The sequence below is a fragment of the Balaenoptera acutorostrata genome, chromosome 12, assembly GCF_949987535.1.
Source record: "Balaenoptera acutorostrata chromosome 12, mBalAcu1.1, whole genome shotgun sequence".
NCBI lineage: Eukaryota > Metazoa > Chordata > Mammalia > Artiodactyla > Balaenopteridae > Balaenoptera > Balaenoptera acutorostrata.
Window position 1 is genome coordinate 69,661,089 of NC_080075.1, and position 19,969 is coordinate 69,681,057.

General features: G+C 38.4%; 1 protein-coding gene across 8 annotated transcripts in view; it reads right to left on the bottom strand.

Annotated features, from left to right (window-relative positions):
* Nucleotides 1-19,969, bottom strand: part of LCLAT1 (lysocardiolipin acyltransferase 1) — a 293,997-nt gene that overhangs the window by 22,377 nt on the left and 251,651 nt on the right. The window contains exon 8 of one of the 8 annotated variants that reach the window (XM_057557833.1): nucleotides 19,541-19,672. The exons of 6 other annotated variants lie outside the window; for them this stretch is intronic. In XM_057557833.1, coding sequence (XP_057413816.1) covers nucleotides 19,587-19,672 — 86 coding nt within the window. In that variant the 3' untranslated portion in view covers nucleotides 19,541-19,586. Of the gene's footprint in view, nucleotides 1-19,540; nucleotides 19,707-19,969 lie in introns of those variants that run through there. One more of the 8 variants, XM_057557834.1, reaches the window with a different exon arrangement.

The following is a 19,969-nucleotide window of genomic DNA, read 5'->3' on the forward strand; positions in this document are numbered from 1 at the left end:
TATCCCACCCCTCTAGACGGACACAAAGCACCAAGCTGATCTCCCTGTGCTATACGCCTGCTTCCCACTAGCTACCTGTTTTACATTTGATAGTATATATAAGTCCATGCCACTCTCTCACTTCGTCCCAGCTTACCCTTCCCGTCTCCCCATGTCCTCAAGTCCATTCTCTACGTCTGCATTTTTATTCCTGTCCTGCCCCTAAGTTCTTCAGGACCATCTTATTTTTTATTTTTATTATTTTTTTAGATTCCGTATATATATATGTTAGCATACAGTATTTGTTTTTCTCTTTTTGACTTACTTAATTCTGTAAGACAGTCTCTAGGTCCATCCGCCTCACTACAAATAACTCAATTTCATTTCTTTTTATGGCTCAGTAATATTCCATTGTATATATGTGTCATATCTTCTCTATCCGTTCATCTGTCAATGGACACTTACGTTGCTTCCATGTCCTGGCTATTGTAAATAGAGCTGCAATGAACACTGTGGTGCATAACTCTTTTTGAATTATGGTTTTCTCAGGGTATATGCCCAGTAGTGGGATTGCTAGGTTGTATAGTAGTTCTATTTTTAATTTTTTAGGGAAATTCCATACTGTTCTCCATAGTGGCTGTATCAATTTACATTCCCACCAACAGTGCAAGAGGGTTGCCTTTCCTCCACACCCTCTCCAGCCTTTATTGTTTGTAGATATTTTAATGATGGCCATTCTGACTGGTGTGATGTGATACCTCATTTTAGTTTTGATTTGCATTTCTCTAATGATTAGTGATGTTGAGCATCCTTTCATGTGTTTGTTGGCAATCTGTGTATCTTCTTTGGAGAAATGTCTATTTAGGTCTTCTGCCCATTTTTGGATTGGGTTGTTTGTTTTTTTTGATATTGAGCTGCATGAGCTGCTTGTAAATTTTGGAGATTAATCCTTTGTCAGTTGCTTCATTTGAAAATATTTTCTCCCATTCTGAGGGCTGTCTTTTGGTCTTGTTTATGGTTTCCTTTGCTGTGCAAAAGCTTTTAAGTTTCATTAGGTCCCATTTGTTTATTTTTGTTTTTATTTCCATTTCTCTAGGAGGTGGGTCAAAAAGGATCTTGCTGTGATTTATGTCATAGAGTGTTCTGCCTATGTTTTCCTCTACGAGTTTTATACTGCCTGGCCAAACATTTAGGTCTTTAATCCATTTTGAGTTTATTTTTGTGTATGGTGTTAGGGAGTGTTCTAATTTCATTCTTTTGCATGGAGCTGTCCAGTTTGCCCAGCACCACTTATTGAAGAGGCTGTCTTTTCTCCATTGTATATTCTTGAGTCCTTTATCAAAGATAAGGTGACCATATGTGCGTGGATTTATTTCTGGGCTTTCTATCCTATTCCACTGATCTATATTTCTGTTTTTGTGCCAGTACCATACTGTCTTGATTACTGTAGCTTTGTAGTATAGTCTGAAGTCAGGGAGCCTGATTGCTCCAGCTCCGTTTTTCTTTCTCAAGATTGCTTTGGCTATTCGGGGTCTTTCGTGTTTCCATACAAATTGTGACAGTTTTTGTTCTAGTTCTGTGAAAAATGCCATTCATAGTTTGATAGAGATTATACTGAATCTGTAGGTTGCTTTGGGTAGTATAGTCATTTTCACAACATTGATTCTTCCAATCCAAGAACATGGGATATCTCTCCATCTGTTTGTATCATCTTTAATTTCTTTCATCTGTGTCTTATAGTTTTCTGCATACAGGTCTTTTGTCTCCTTAGGTAGGTTTATTCCTAGGTATTTTATTCTTTTTGTGCAATGGTAAATGGGAGTGTTTCCTTAATTCCTCTTTCAGATTTTTCATCATTAGTGTATAGGAATGCAAGAGATTTCTGTGCATTAATTTTGTATCCTCCTACTTTACCAAATTCATTGATTAGCTCTAGTAGTTTTCTGGTAGCATCTTTAGGATTCTCTACATATAGTATCATGTCATCTGCAAACAGTGACAGTTTTACTTCTTCTTTTCCGATTGGGATTCTTTTTATTTTTTTCTTCTCTGATTGCTGTAGTGAAAACTTGCAAAAATATGTTGAATAACAGTGGTGAGAGTGGGCAACCTTGTGTTGTTCCTGATCTTAGTGGAAATGCTTTCAGTTTTTCACCATTGAGAACGATATTGCCTGTGGGTTTGTCGTATATGGCCTTTATCATGTTGAGGTAAGTTCCCTCTATGCCTACTTTCTGGAGGGTTTTTATCATAAATGGGTGTTGAATTTTGTCAAAAGCTTTTTCTGTATCTATTGAGATGATCGTATAGTTTTTCTCCTTCAATTTGTTAATATGGTGTATCACATTGGTTGATTTGCGTATATTGAAGAATCCTTGCATCCCTGGGATAAACCCCACTTGATCATGGTGTATGATCCTTTTCATGTGCTGTTGGATTCTCTTTGCTAGTATTTTGTTGAGGATTTTTGCATCTATGTTCATCAGTGATACGGGCCTGTAGTTTTTTTTGTGACGTCTTTGTCTGGTTTTGGTATCAGGGTGATTGATGGTGGCCTCACAGAATGAGTTTGGGAGTGTTCCTCCCTCTGCTATATTTTGGAAGAGCTTGAGAAGTATAGATGTTAGCTCTTCTCTAAATGTTTGATAGAATTCGCCTGTGAAGCCATCTGGTCCTAGGCTTTTGTTTGTTGGAAGGTTTTAAATCACAGTTTCAGTTTCAGTGCTTGTGATTGGTCTGTTTATATTTTCTATTTCTTCTTGGTTCAGTCTCGGAAGGTTGTGCTTTTCTAAGAATTTGTCCATTTCTTCCTGGTTGTCCATTTTATTGGCATATAGTTGCTTGTAGTAATCTCTTATGAACCTTTGTATTTCTGCAGTGTCAGTTGTTACTTCTTCGTTTCCATTTCTAATTCTGTTGAGTCTTCTCCCTTTTTTTCTTGATGAGTCTGGCTAATGGTTTATCAATTTTGTTTATCTTCTCAAAGAAGCAGCTTTTAGTTTTATTGATCTTTGCTATCATTTCCTTCATTTCTTTTTCATTTATTTCTGATCTGATCTTTATGATTTCTTTCCTTCTGCTAACTTCAGGGTTTTTTGTTCTTCTTTCTCTAATTGCTTTAGGTGTAAGGTTAGGTTGTGTATTTGAGATGTTTCTTGAGGTAGGATTGTATTGCTATGAACTTCCCTCTTACAACTGCTTTTGCTGCATTCCATAGGTTTTGGGTCGTTGTGTTTTCATTGTCATTTGTTTCTAGGTATTTTTTGATTTCCTCTTTGATTTCTTCAGTGATCTCTTGGTTATTTAGTAGTGTATTGTTTAGCCTCCATGTGTTTTTATTTTTTACAGATTTTTTCCTGTACTTGATATCATTTCAATTTTCTTAAATTTACCAAGGCTTGATTTGTGACCCAAGATGTGATCTATCCTAGAGAATGTTCCATGAGCACTTGAGAAGAAAGTGTATTCTGTTGTTTTTGGATGGAATGTCCTATAAATATCAATTAAGTCCATCTTGCTTCATGCATCATTTAAAGCTTGTGTTTCCTTATTTATTTTCATTTTGGATGATCTGTCCATTGGTGAAAGTGGGGTGTTAAAGTCCCCTACTATTACTGTGTTACTGTCAATTTGCCCTTTTATGGCTGTTAGCATTTGCCTTATGTATTGAGGTGCTCCTATGTTGGCAGCATATATATTTATAATTGTTATATCTTCTTCTTGGATTGATCCCTTGATCATTATGTAGTGTCCTCCTTCCTTATCTCTTGTAACATTATTTTAAAGTCTATTTTATCTGATATCAGTATTGCTACTCCAGCTATCTTTTGATTTGCATTTGCATGGAGTATCTTTTTCCATCCCCTCACTTTCAATCTGTACGTGTCCCTAGGTCTGAAGTGGGTCTCTTGTAGACAGCATATATATGGGTCTTTTTTTTGTATCCTTTCAGCCAGTCTATGTCTTTTGGTTGGAGTATTTAATCCATTTACATTTAAGGTAGTTATCGATATGTATGATCCTATTACCATTTTCTTAATTGTTTTGGGTTTGTCATTGTAGGTCTTTTCCTTCTCTTGTGTTTCCTGCCTAGAGAAGTTCCTTTGGCTTTGATGTAAAGCTGGTTTGGTGGTGCTGAATTCTCTTAGCTTTTCCTTGTCTGTAAAGGTTTTAATTTCTCCATCGAATCTGAATGAGATCCTTGCTGGTAGAGTAATCTTGGTTGTAGGTTTTTCTCTTTCATCATTTTAAATATATCCTGCCACTCCCTTCTGGTTTTTCAGAGTTTCTGCTGAACGATCAGCTGTTAACCTTATGGGGATTCCCTTGTATGATATTTGTTGCTTTTCCCTTGGTACTTTTAATATTTTTTCTTTGTATTTAACTTTTGATAGTTTGATTAGTATGTGTCTTGGAGTGTTTCTCCTTGGATTTATCCTGTATGGGACTCTCTGCACTTCCTGGACTTGATTGACTCTTTCCTTTCTTGTATTAGGGAAGTTTTCAACTATAATCTCTTGAAATATTTTCTCAGTCCCTTTATTTTTCTCTTCTTCTGGGACTCCTATAATTCGAATGTTGGTATGTTTAATGTCCCAGAGGCCTCTGAGACTCTCCTCAATTCTTTTCATTCTTTATTCTGCTCTGCGGTAGTCATTTCCACTATTTTATCTTCCAGGTCCCTTATCTGTTCTTCTCCCTCAGTTATCTGCTATTGATTCCTTCTAGAGAATTTAAAATTTCATTTGTGTTATTCATCATTGTTTGTTTGCTCTTTAGTTCTTCTAGGTCCTTGTAAACCTTGTATTTTTTCCATTCTATTTCCAAGATTTTGGATCATCTTTACTATCATTACTCTGAATTCTTTTTCAGGTAGACTGCCTATTTCCTCTTCATTTGTTTGGTCTGGTGGGTTTTTACTTTGCTCCTTCATCTGCTGCGTATTTCTCTGTCTTCTCATTTTGCTTAGCTTACTATGTTTGGGGTCTCCTTTTCACAGGCTGCAGGTTCGTAGTTCCCGTTGTTTTTGGTGTCTGCCCCCAGTGGCTAAGGTTGGTTCAGTGGGTTGTGTAGGCTTCCTGGTGGAGGGGACTGGTCCCTGTTTTCTGGTGGATGAGGTTGCATCTTGTCTTTCTGGTGGGCAGGATTGTGTCCAGTGGTGTGTTTTGGGGTGTCTGTGAACTTATTATGATTTTAGGCAGCCTCTCTGCTAATGGGTGGGGTTGTGTTCCTGTCTTGCTAGTTGTTTGGCATAGGGTGTCCAGCTCTGTAGCTTGCTGATCGTTGAGTGGAGCTGGGTCTTAGCATTAGGATGGAGATGTCTGGGAGAGCTTTGGCCATTTGATAACGTGGGGCTGGGGGAGGTCTCTGGTGGACCAATGTCCTGAACTCGGCTCTCCCACCTCAGAGGCTCAGGCCTGACACCCGGCCAGAGCACCAAGACCCTGTCAGGCACGTGGCTAAATCATTCGGCTTCTTTTCTAACTCCACGTCCCAACAAAAACAAAGTCCAACTTATTACAGTTCTTTCCCCTATTCCCTGCTACACAGTTCCGAGAACCTGTCTTCTCTAGGACCTCTCCAGACTGAGATTTTCCACTGTACTTTCATCACTCCGTTTTACCATCAGTCCCAACTCTTGTTTTTGACTAGCCTCTCTCCTGTATCCGGGCAGGACTTGGAGAGGGCTCTGCACTCGCAGCAGCGCAATCCAAGACCCCTGGCTCTGGCTCCCGCCTGTGCCTCCCTATATTCAGCCAGTGGGAAATGTGTGTTTGTGGTGATTTTTAATGGCAGCCTAGGAAACTAACACAACATACATTAAGAAGTATCGAATGTCAAGGACTGCTTCTTTTTTGAGGTATTATTTTGGGGAAGGACATTTCCTCTAGAGATTTGTTGTACTCTTGAGTTATCAAGTGGCATTTTGAGAATAAAGAGCAAGGGCACCTAACTGTTAGAGACAGCTGTATGGAAAACGAAGAGTTTCTTTTCTAAATTTATCTGAAGAGGTTGACTACAGGTTCTTATGGAGAATGCAGAGCTACCATTTTATGGCAGTTCCTACAAACTGCTGAGATCTGTTCCTTGGTTGAGAAGGAGAGGCTGTGACAGTGGTTCTCAACTTTCAGTGGCCTAAGAATCACCTGGGGAACTAAATGAAAATGAAGAGTCCTGGACCTCATTCCCAGAGATTCTCATTTAGCATGTATGGGTGAGATCAAGGAATCTACATTTTAACAGGCACTCCAGGAGATTCTGATCTGATGCAGAGGGTTGGAGGGCCACACTTTGGAAAACATTAGGTTATAAGGATGGTTCTAAGCAGAGGAGACTGTGAGGAGTTGTGTTTAAGAGCTGGGTTCTTAGACTCAGAAAAGACTGTGGGTTCTTCGTCTAGTTCCACTCCTTGCTAACGTGTGGCTTGGGAAACGTACACCTCTGGGAGGATTATATGAGATCATCCTAGTAAGTGGTCAATGAATGTTGTCTATTAAAATTATTTTACAATTTACTTAAGGTAAAAACAATTTGCTCTAATTCACATTACATAGTGACTTACTTAATTAGAACAGTAACTGCCATAGTTGTGCTCACATAGTGTGAGATTTTGATTAGGGTATTGATAAGAGTTTATTTCCTGCTTTGGGGTACTGGAGAGAGATCTTGCTGGGTATGATTTCAGATAAATGAGACAGCAAGAGGGAACAAAATAGCTAGCACTAACAAGAGAAATTTTAAAAGGAAGAAGGCAAACCCCAACTCTTCCAACAGTGCAGTTTTGCCTGAAAACCCTGGTGGCTTCTACGTTTACCACTAAGATCATTTCTTGTGTATTTGGCATGGCCAGTGTCATAGTTGTATACCTGGGCTGGATTGGAAAGAGTGGCATTCTTGACCTCCAAATTCAACCTAGTTTCTCAGTCAGTCTCAATTCTTTATATACTAGTAAAAGAAGAGGAAAGAAAAAAGAAAAAAACGAAATAGGTGCATGAGTAAAGTTCCCTTTTTATTAGTACTAGAATACTTAAGTAGAGCTTCATATTTGTAGAAAAGTTCCTCAGTGGGACTGGCAGGCAGGGAGGAGCGAGGAAGACTGCAGACGCCTGACAGCGGTTTACTGACTGGTGCCAGGGGAGCAGGAAGTCTGGCGGTCTGAACCCTGAAGGCTAAAGACAGAGCTCTGGCCTGAATCTTAGAGCCATGTGGGATAGTAAGTTTCATATTACTACTTTTTAACACCAGTATTCACGCAGCTGAGGCTACACTTAATAGCAGGTTTTTTTTTTTAAACGTTTTAAAGTAGTATATAAAGTGTTTAAAGTAGTATATAAAGACATAAGGTTAACGTATGATAAAAACCAGTTGTTCTCATCTTTTTTCCTGTTCTTAGCAGCTCACTAGAACAGAGATGCTTAACAAGAGGTTAGGTAAGATGTGTTTGAAAAATTAACCCAAACTATTAGGTAAAATACTCCTGGTCTTTCAGTTCCACATACCTAAAATAACACTAAGTAGCCATATAACTGTACTACATTAATATGTTAGCATTTATTACCAGACACATGGTATTAGAGGTTCTAGTCATTATAACAGGCAAGAAAAAGAAATAACAGGCATACAGATTGAAAAGGAAAAAGTAAAACTGTCTTTTATTCACAGACAATTTGATAGACTATCAAAAAGCTACTGGAATAATAAGTGGATTTAGCAAGGTTGCAGAATACAAGTTCAATACAAAAAATAAGCTTATTTCTGTCTACTAGCAATGAACAGTTAGAAATTCAAATTTTAAAGAATATCATTTACTTTATCATCAACAATATAAAACACTTGGGGGTAAATTTAACAAAATATGTGCAAGACTGCAAACTACAAACATTACTGAGAGAAATTTGAAAGACCTAAATAATTGGAGAGATTACAAGCATACCTTGGAGATACTGCAGGTTCAGTTCCAGACTACTACAATGAAGGGAGTATCACAATAAAGTGAGTCACAAATTTTGGGGTTTCTAAGTGCATATGAAAGTTATGTTTACACTATACTGTAGTCTATTAAGTGTGCAATAGCATTATGTCTAAAAAAAATGTACATGCCTAATTAAAAAATACTTTATTGCTAAAAAATGCCAACCATTATCTGACAACACAGGGGTGCCACAAACCTTCAATTTGTAAAAAATAAAAAACGCAGTACCTGTGAAGTGCAATAAAGCAAAGCACAATAAAACAAGTTATGGTTGTACCATGTTCATAGATTGGAAGATTCACTATTGTTAAGAGGACATTTGTCCTCCAAACTGATCTACAGATTTAAAGCAATCTTAATCAAAGCTCCTACTATGCTGTGTGTAAGTTAACTGATTCTAAATTTTATATAGATATGCAAAGGAACTAGAATAACAAAACAATTTTGAAAAAGAAGAACAAAGTTGGGGGCCTTACACTAGCTAACTTAAGGACTCTTTCTAAAGGTTCAAGTAATCAAAACAGTGTGGTGCTGGAGGAGGGCTAGATGTATCGCTCAGTGGAACAGAACAGAGTCCAGGAACGATTCACACTTATACTGCCAATTCATTTTCAACAAAGTTGCCTGATTCAATGGAGAAAAGATGGTCTTTTCAATGAATGGTACTGGAACAATTGGATATCTACATGTAAAGGCAAAGAAACAAATTTGATGCTTGCTTCATACCATATACAAAAATTAACTCAAAATGAATTGTGGGCCTAAATCTAAATACTAAAAAACTATATAATTTCTGTAGGAAAACATAAAGGAAAATCTTTGTGACCTGGGCTAGGCAACAATTTCTTAGATAGGTCACAGAGAACAAAAACAAGAAAGGAAACAATGGAGAAATTGTACTTCATCAAAATTAAACACCTTGACTCTGCATAAGACAACAGGAAGGAAATGAAAAGGCAAGCCACAGATTGGGAGAAAATAACTGCAAACCAATTTATATGATAAAGGACTTGCAACCAAAATATTAAGAACTCTTACAACTCAGTAATAAGAAGACAACCCAATTTTTAAGAATAGGTAAAAGACTGGAATTGACATCACCAAAGAAGGTATATGAAAAGCAGGTAAATCCAGGAAAAGATGCTTAACATCTTTAGTTATTAGGGAATACAAACTGAAACCACAGTAAGATACCACCACATACTTAACAGAATGGCTAAAATTTAAAAAACTGACAATATCAAGTTTTGGTGAGGATGCCAAACAACTGGAACTCTCCCACACTGCTGATTGGAATGTAAGCTAGTACAGACACTTTGGAAAAGAGTTTGGCAATGGCCCACTAATCACACTCCTGGGTATTTACCCAAGAAAACATAAGCAAATTCTTTTATGCAAATGTTTGTAGCAATTTTATACATAATATTCTAAAACTGTAAGCAACCCAAATATCTATCAATCCATGAGTGGGCAAACAAATTGTGGTATATTCCATACAGTGGAATACCACTCAGCCATAAAAAGGAATAAACTGATACATAAAACAATATGGATGAAACTTAAAAGCATTATGCTAAGTGAAAGAAGCCAGATACAGTTAACTCCATACCATTTAATTCCATTTATATGAAAATCTAGAAAAGGCAAAACTATAGGGACAGCAGATGAGCAGCTTCTAGGGACTGGGGGTTCAGGGGAGAGGTCTGACTGCAAATGGGGTCTCAGAACTTTTAGGGGTGATGGGATGTTCTGTATTTTGATTATGGTGGTAGTTACGTGACTATGCATTTATCAAAACGTATCTAATTGTACACTTAAAATGTACTTGCACTTTAAGGCAAGTAGACTGTACCTCTACAAGTTGTTGTTTTTTAAAGCTTTTCAAATATGAACTCTAAAAATATTTGTGATACAACAAATTTGTAATATCCGCTATAGTCCAAATAGAGCTTTATTTACGCTGGTTGGATTCTCATCAAACCAAAATGTTAGAAAACATAGTATTTAAAGTTTGAAACAAGTCCAAAATTTATTCACATGCACTAATTTTTAATGATTTTTTTTGTTATTAGCATGTTATTGGAAACAGAACATTTTCCTATTCATTCAAATAAACACTGACATATTAATAAGCTTTGCATTATTGTTTTGCACCATTTTTTCCTTTCTTGGCTAATATAATTCCCTAATTAAGAAATTACGCTTAGTGCAACCTGACATTTTAAAATGTCTACCACCCTAATTTCTTTCAGGGTCACAAATAATATCTGAAATGTTTTCTTGCTACTATCTAGAAAGGAAAGGGTTGAATCAACATAATTCTGAAGCAGTTACAAATAATTCAATTAGGATTGACACAGAAAAGAATAAAGATGACAAGACAAGTGGGAGACAATGTGTCTTGAGACCAATATTTTAGAAGCAGAGCTCTCTCATTTATTAGATCACCACAATGGGAGCAGGGCTTCAGGTTTATCAAACAAAGCACACACATACACACCCTTGTGCCCTTCAATTTTAAAACAGTACAGCATCTAATCTGTTTAATAGTTCAGATTTTGGAGGATTTATTTCTGCTTTTAACCAACACCATGACACAGAAACTTATAAAACATTTGGGAAGTGGTTTAACATACCCATTGTAACCATCCCCCCGGCCAAGTACTCCCTTTACCACCACCCAAAACAGAGCACCAATCCCCTCACATGCCACAGCAACTCAACAGCAGCACTTTCTCAGTGGCACAGAAGGTGGGACACTTGCGTCGAGATTACCTCGCACCGCTTTGAGTTACTCACACACAGTGGCTGTAGACCAGGCCGGGCCTGGGCAGAACTGCACAGAAGGCTGACGGGGAGGTGGTCACTACTCTCCCTCTGCACGTCCAGAGGCTCCTGCTCTGTAATCTAGCGCTCTCTCCCCCTTTACTGAACAGGGAAGAGTCTCATTTCAGTACTTTAAACAAGCTGATCCATACTTTGATATGAGTAGATTTCAAGAAGTCTTAACCATGCAACCAGTCTTAAGACATAACCAGAAAGAAATCTGATTTAGTCCTCCTGACGTATAATTTACCTTTCCCTGGTAAAAATTTTCCACCATAGCTCCATAGAGCCAATAAATGAAACTGGATCTGAATGCTCGGTTCCTAAGGTTTTGTACTCCCTTTCACTTCACCCATCTACATAACCCCTCTGGCTACTGGAGGTTTTTCCTTTTGCTGCCTCCTCCTCACCCAGAAACTCACTTGAGCCTACTGGATGGGTACATGTTTTGCGGGGAGTATTTGATTTTTTGGCTGGGAATGGAGGCTAGTGGGAGTCCTTGGTAAATTCGTGATTATTAGTCAAAACTTGGCCCTCTACTTCTTGGCAATCATACCTATTTCTTTAGTCCATTCTGTGTCCCAACTGCCCAGATTTGAGTATTTCATGCCTTTGTTTTTCTTTTAAACCTCCACTACAGTTCCTCATCATCCCTCATTCTCATCCTATTTCTCTGAGAAAATAAATCATAAGAAACTTCTACAAACTCTTACCACCCCATCTACCCACCTACTTGCATGTAAGTCCATATACTTTGCCTACTCTTCTTTATATGGATGACCTGTCCATACTCCTATTTAGTGCCAATTCCCTCCACCTATGTGCTCTATCATCCTGTCTACTCCAGTGATATTTGATGATGATATTTCTCCAGCAATAACCAATCACTCCTGTCTTGCCTATCAACATGGGTATAATTCCTCCCGTCATCCCCTCTTGCCACGTGTCCTCCTAGCTACTGCTCACTTCTCTGCTCACCTACACACCTAAACATCTTGCGTTGTCTATACTCACCATCTTCAATCCTCTCTCATCTCTCTCTTGGACCTATGCCCATTAAGCTTTGCCCTCACCACTCCACCAAAACTGTTCTCATCAAAGTCATCAGTGACCTTCAAAAAAAACCCAAATCCAATGACTCTCTCCCTCCTTGAAAAACCATTTTACCTTGTTTCCTTCCCATATTACTCTCTTGGTGCTTTTCCTGACTCACTGATCACTCTCAAGTCTTGGATTTTATTAGTTGATCTGCACTCATTCCCGAGGTGATCTCTTCCAGTCTTAAAGCTTTAAGTACCAAATATGTGCTGATGCCTCCCAATCTGTACCTCCAGCCTGCCTCTTTCCCTTGCAGACTCATATATCTGACTACTAACTTGGTATCTCCCTTGGATGTCTAATTAGTATCTCAAGTTTAACATGGCCCCAATGGAACTTCTTGGTCTCTCCCCCCAAACCTATGCTTCCCACCATCTCTGTCTCAATTAAAGGCAAAATTGTCCTTCCTCCAGTTCAGACCAAGAACCCTGAAGTCATCCTTGCTTCCTCTCTCTCTCTTATATACTCCACATGCATTCCATCACAAGGTTCTATTGGCTCTACTTTAAAATAGATGCAGAGTCTAGCCAGTTCTCGCCACCTCCCCAATTTTACCTCAAGCTACCACCTCCCACCCGGATTACTGCAAATATCTTTCTAACTGGTTTCTCTGTTTGACCACCCTCCCTCCTACAGATTCGTTTCAGCACAGCAGCCAGAGTAATCCTTTCAGAATGTTAGTCACTACATTATAACCCACCTTGGTCTCCTCACCCCACCTCATGCAGAGAAAACGCCAAAATTCTACACTCACCTGACAACCTGTTACCCTTCAGCCCTCGTTTTCTTCTACTGCCCACCAGACTAGCTGCTCCCGCCACACTGAGTTCTGTGTTCTCCTTTGAACACACCACACACACTCCCAGGACCCGAGCTGTTTCTCTACCTGAGATGTTCTTCCCCCAAATTTGCCTTTTCAGGGAGGGCCCAAGGACCCTATTTAAGATAGCAGGCTTTCCTCTTCCCTGATTTATTTTTCCTCTATAGGCCTCATCATCGGACATACTATATGTTTTACTTACTTGTTTATCGCCCATTTTCCTCCTGCTAAAATGGAAGCACCACAGGGTAGTAATTTTGTCGCTTTTACTCACTGGCATATCCCCAGTGCTTCTTCCATGTGCTCGGTAAATAGCTGTTTACTGAATATATTGAATGAGCAGAAAAAGGGAAACTGAGCTGAGCCTCCCTCTGTGGTATATTTCTGCCCCGAAGAGTACCTGAGAATTAGAGGCTTTGCTAACAGCCTGCAGGAGAAAGAGGTACTGGGAGGCTGTCACTCTACAGTAATTGTGATTAATGATCCTCCAGACCTGAGAAGAGAAGGAAGACAGGGATTTATGCTTTTGTTCTTCTGTGAGCATCAGACATTCTTTGTTAAGCCTCAGACACTCTGTGCTTCTGCCATTCTCTACCTCTATTTGTGCAAACACTGCTATATTATTGTTAAAGCAGCAGTATTCTTCACGGGTTTTGGGCAACCTGAGATGATAAAAGGTTTCAGGTGATATACTGGGAATCAAGGTCACACGTGTGGGGCAGTAAGAGTAGGTCAAGGGAGCTAACTGACCAACATTAGGACATCTACAGGCTGCCACAAGCGTAGGAAACTAGGGGTCTATTCAATGTGCATAGGTACCCATTAAAGGTTTAGAGAGCTGAGTGAGTTTGATATTCCCCCTCTCCCACTACCTTTCAAACCCCCAGATGAATAGTTTCTAGTTTATGGCATATTTGACAATGCTAAGTATATAATGCTATGTTTAAACTGAAATTCTTTCCTGAAATTCTGTAATGCAATACTGAGTGCTTTCTGTATCCTTTCTATCAGCAAAAGATACTTCATTAAGCCTGCTGGAATGTTGCCTCTTCCTTAATTGAAGTATTACAGTAGAAGCATTCGTTTCCTCATCAACTCTAAAAATAAGTCTTTAAAGCAAACCACCAATCTCCTCAAAGAAAGCCTTGTAATTTCTCTACTGTGCTATTTTTCTTTCTGTCCATGAGACACATAGGGTTCTCACTTGCTTGAAAAAAATCTCGCAGAGCTGGCATTTCCATCAGTGCAGACATTACTCTGAATTCAGTAATTGCTGCCTTACTTACAAGACACACTGTTTCTACTTTGACCTCTTCCCAGGGGGGTCTCTTCTGCAAATGACCACAGTATTTCATCCTATTATTTCACGTGGCCTGCTAACCAGTTCATCAGCCACCTCCCCCCGCTGAGCAGACAAGCTGCTAGAGCCCCTCACACCACGCCCAGGCCTGTTAAGAATCTTAGCCTGACTTGGTCTGAGATCCCTCCACTTCCGGTCCTGACTCCAGAGCACCTTCTATCAGCTTTTGCCCTACTGACTCAGCTTCCTACCAAACCACTATTTCCAAACACAATAGTTCACACGGGGCAGAGGAGGGTGACGGGGAGAGAAAAGGAAGAGTCAGCAACTCTCAGGGAGCTGGTAAGCAAAGGGCTCGGCAGGAAATGGGAGCTCAGAAATCACAGGATGCTGGACTGCCTTTCCTTCTACCCTCATGGTCCGCCCGCCCTCTCCTACTCAACTGAGAACATGTGTGCACACAAACACACACACTTACCCACCCCTCCCCTCCCTGGGATTTCCAGAAACTGTAGCTAAATTATGATCAGAACACATCATTTAGTTTGCTTCATAATGGACTTTCTTGATATCACAAAAAAAGGAACAGTATTTTCAGGGTTTTTTCTGGCTGCAGCAAATTAGAATGTATGCTTTGGCTTGATATCGTTAATTCACATAGCTTTAGTCACATTCACATGGAGACAGCAATGTAAACTTTCTCCTGCACACATAGTGGGGAAGAGGAAGGGCTGAAAGAACAAAAAATAAAAATAAAAAGCTGGACAAAAGGGTTAGACAAGGTTATAAGAGCAAGTGGTGAGGCCAGACTTGAATAAAGTAAGGAAAGAATGTTGGGGGAAAGGTGATTAAGAAAGAAGAAAAAAGACCCCAAGCAAAATTAAATTCAATATCTATTAAATGTCCATCAATGAAAAATAGAGGAAAAGCAGAAAGAAGGTAAAGGGTAAGGAAGCAACAATGGTCAAGTCCAAGGAGTTTAAAAAAAAAAAAAAAAAGACAAGTTACACTCATGTCCATGGAGGCCCTCATTTCAGAATATTTATCTACAATGCTTGTTTCTATTAAAACTGAACTTCTGGTAAAACAGAAAAGGCGTATTTAATGTGGTGAACCAACTAGTTGGGATGAAAACTGATTCCCAAACCAAAGGAACATAAGAATATATAAGGTCAGTATTTTAATTTAAAACAGACTAAGTCTCCTGTTTTCAATGACGGGCTGTTACAGCATGTGTGACATTCCTGAATTTAGCAGAGTGACATCAGACCTAGGTTTACAGAACTATTCAAACAGCAAGGTCTTAAATACCTGAGAGATCTGTGAATATAAAGATGATCTTAATATTCCTAATGCTCTGGTGTTAAAAACACTTCCCACCAGACCTTGATATACAAGTGGATAAATCATATTAAATTAAATCAGTCTGTACTTGGGGAGCTATCTTAATCAGAAAGAGATTTAATGAAAAGCCTTAGCATAGATGAATCCTCTAATTATTACAGGCTAATATTTGTCCACAAAGAAGAATTTGTTTCAGAATTAGAGACCAGGGGAAGCCAGAAACACCAATTCAGTAATGGAATGCCTAATTAAATGATAATGGAATCCTAATTATAATATATTGCTTTCCCCTACACATGATTTATTTACCACAACTGCTTTTCTCTTGGTTCATTAAGGAAAACAGTAAAATGCAATTACTGAAAATACAAAGGGAAAGAAAAAATAGGTAAATTAAAACTTTTTTTTAAACATGGAGAGATTCGGATGTAACAAAAAGTTTAATGATTGGCGGGGGGAAAGTCCTGCTGCAGAAGATATGACTGTGTTCAATTAGTACATCTAGAAACTGGATGTCTGTCCTACATCCTTTAAGTCAGTCATTGTCCTTATGTGCTTACAATTCAGTTAAGACATACATCCATCAAATCAAAGGTACTGATGAAAAGTCTAGTAAGTGCTCAGTAAATCATGGCTATAATGATGATTGCAGATCCTGTGCTAGCTGCAGCTACTATGGAAGACTCAAAGACATGGAAATACAAGATATAATCATGTGAAAAGTAATAACAAGGGAAATTAATAAAAGTTAATACAAAATTTTAAAGAGAAGTGAAGTGAGTGTAATGGAAAATGAGTACTATGAGTTCAGAGAAGGACAAGATCACTGTGGACTGAGATGCCTAAACAGTTCTGAAAGCAAGAAGAATATTCCGGTTTAACATATTGCATGAACCAGTTCCTTGAAATTTAGAAGAAACAGCATTTTCAATATGGAAAATACATTCTAAAAGAATCAAGTAGTTACAGAAAAACAAACATCAGATGCCTCAAAAAAAAAAAAAAGACTAATGCAATAGAGAATAGAGTTCAAAGCCATTATCATGGCTATATGGGAACTTAATGTACAACAAAGATGACATCACAAATCAACGAGGCAATGACAGGTTGCTTAATACATAGTGCTGGAGAAAAATAAAACTGCGTCCTCAACAACAACACATTTAAAGGAGGACTTGAGAGCTTTCCTGGTGGCGCAGTGGTTAAGAATCTGCCTGCCAATGCAGGGGACACGGGTTCAAGCCCTGGTCCGGGAAGATCCCACATGCCACGGAGCAACTAAGCCCGTGCACCACAACTACTGAGCCTGCGCTCTAGAGCCCGTGAGCCACAACTACTGAAGCCCCTGTGCCTAGAGCCCATGCTCCACAACAAGAGAAGCCACCGCAATGAGAAGCCCGCGCACCACAACAAAGGGTAGCCCCCGCTCACCGCAACTAGAGAAAAGCCTGCGCGCAGCAACAAAGACCCAGCACAGCCAAAAATAAATAAATAAAATAAATAAATAAATAAAGGAGGACTTGAGATGACAAAAACTTAAATGTAAGAGGTAGTTATATATTTAACATAAGAAAATGGAGACTTTTTCTGATCAAGTGGCAAGAAAGGTTTTATTAAAAATAAACTTCAAGAGCATAAATTATATGGCAAAAAATTTTTAATGATTTTGATTACATTAAGTGTTTCTGTTCAGTGAATATGTAATAGAATAAGAACATATTTGCAATATTTAAAACTGAACAAAGGATTAATATCTATAACACAAAAAGAACTAGTACAAATCAATAAGTCACTATAGTAATCTCAATAGAAAAACAAGATATAAACATAGAAAACGAAATGCAGAAACCTAATTGGCACATGAAAATCCTCTGTAATCAGACAAATGCAAACAAAACACCAATAAGGTACTACTTTACACATATCTGACTGGCAGAAAGTAGAAAGCTGGATAATACCAAATGCTGGTAGGAGTGAGAGGGTACAGGTACCCTCAAGTATTGCCAGAGTGAGTTTAGAGGGGAATAACCATTTTGGAGAGCAATGTGGATCTAGTCAAATTAAGGCTACCTAATCCTCTGCTTCAGCAATTCATACTCTTGGACATGTATCACATGGGTACAAAAGTGAGCATAACAGCAGTGCTTTTGTGATGGTGAGTTAGAGGCTACCTTGGATGTCTGTCTTTGGGAGCCTCAATAACTGAGATGTGGAAGGGACACACCATGGAGAAGACAGTAGTTAGAAGCCAAGGATTAGATACACGTTTAACAGCACGATGACAAACTGAAATTATAATGGAGTAATCACAATTCAGGCATACAAAAATGGAATCAGGCAGCCACTGAGGATCTGGTCTCAGACGTGCCTCTGCACCACTGAGAACTTGAACTTTCTTTGAACTGTACAAGACCCAAGGATACCACCAATCACATTCAGAACAACACCTGCCAGCTGCACCACTATGGTCTCAAGGTCTCTCCCTGTAACTATGCAACCATTTTGGATCCCAACCAATCCTTACTTAACAAGCATCCTTACTTCTTGCCAGCTCCAATTATAATTCTTGATAAACAACTCATGTAACTGTAACCTTGCGGTTTTTGCCTTTATAAACCCTCCCCCATTTTGTAGTCTGGCAGAACACAATTCAAATGCTTCTTGAATCTGTAGCTCCTGGGCTGCAGTCCTAATAAACCCCACATAAACATCTTCTTATTTCTATCAAGTCCCCTTTTCTAAAATTTTGGTTAACAAACATGAATGTATTTTTAAAGTAAAATGCTAAGTGAAAAAGCAATAAACAATAAGATATTAAACAGTCTAATTTGTGTAAACTTAAAAATGCAGGAATACAAAACACACCAAAAATTTTATAGGAACAATAGAAGCAAAAGTATACACATTAAATGTATCAGAATACCTATGGAAGAAGGAAGGAATGGGCGTAGGGTACAGGGAAAAGTAGAATAAATAAAAACAAAAGAGAAGCTTTGCTCAAGACCAACAACAATGTCCTATAAACCAAGGAGTATGATTAACTCAATCCTCTGAACCCCAGGTCTGCATTAAGTAATAACTGCTTTTAAGTAATTAATGGACAGTAGAAAACACAAATTAGGCCCTTTAAAATAATACACACACCCCCAATTAAAGAATCTAAATTAGCTACCATATCTACTCAGATAATAGCACATTTAGAAGGGAAGAGCTAACAGCATTTTTGAAGCAGGATTTGAAGCTCAACCCCCACTGCCATGGAACACTATAATTTTAATACACATCATGGGATGGCGGAGGGGAGGGGATGGTTTGTCTTGGCCGGTAAACCCTATTCTAAACTGGAGTACTACAAATTCTGAGGATGAGATTATTTAGATCTCTGGTTTTTATGTGCAACATTTTCGTTTTGGGTTGTGAGTCGACTGAAACCTGTCAAAATATTTTAAAATTTAGAAACAGCTTTGCTATGACTGCTCAGCTCAGCTCCCCTTTAATTGTCACATCTGAATCTAAAACAGATCTTTACTTGAGCTATCTTCATCTGCAAAGGATTTATATGAGGATCTATTCTCTTTATTTTTTTTAAATTTTACTTTGAATAATTTTAGGTTTATAAAAAATGTTGCAAAGTACTAAAATGACTTCCAGTAAACTTCACCCACCCTCCCCAAATGTTAGTATCTTATACAACTATAGTACAATTAAATAAAACCAGGAGATTAACATTGATACTTTACTATTAGCTAATCTATTGATCAAATTTTACCCAAACTTTGCCAATTTTTTCACTATTGACCTTTTTTTGGTTCAGGATCCAATCCAGGAACCAATGTTGACAAGTATTTTCTGGCAGGTCTCTCAATTTGGTTTGTCTGATGTTTCCTCATGATTTAATCCAAGTTATGCATTTTGGCATGAATACTTCAGAAGCGATGATGCTCCCTTCTCAGTGAAGCCTGTCAACATCCATTGTCTTTTTAATACAAAGTGATGCAACGTGGATGGACAACATTCACTTCCAGTGTACACATCACCGTGGTTTGTTACCATCACTAGATGATAACATCTCATAACATTCAAAGGTTATGTTTTATTTTCTCCCAGTCATCTGAACTCTGGGATCTGATGATAATGTATACATTGTCTGCCTTCTCTAAATCCCACAGCTCTTTCTATGAACTTCTCTTATAGCACTTACCATTCTTCTAGTTTAAACTGTTTTTGTCAAAATCATATTTCTCGGATTAGATTATATACTCAAGGACAGGCTGCATGTCTTTCTCTCTTTGTATTCTCCACATTGCTTTGGATCTACTATTCATACAGATACCTGTTAGAAAAATGATTCCTCTGTATTATAAAACCTAAGAAAAAAAAGAAAGAAACTAAATGCAAACAGTAGGCTATATACTTCCTCATACTACTTTATTTGATACTCACAATAACCCCATGAAGTGGGTATTGAGACCCAGGTTAAGTAATCTGTACACGGTTACAAAGCCAGTAAGGGACAAGGTGATGGTTTTAACCTAGGTCAATCTGATTCTAAAGCCCTGGGGTTAGGGTCAAGAATTTAATATAGGGAGGCAGTTCAGGATTTCTCATTTTCAGTTTGGTAAACTGAAGA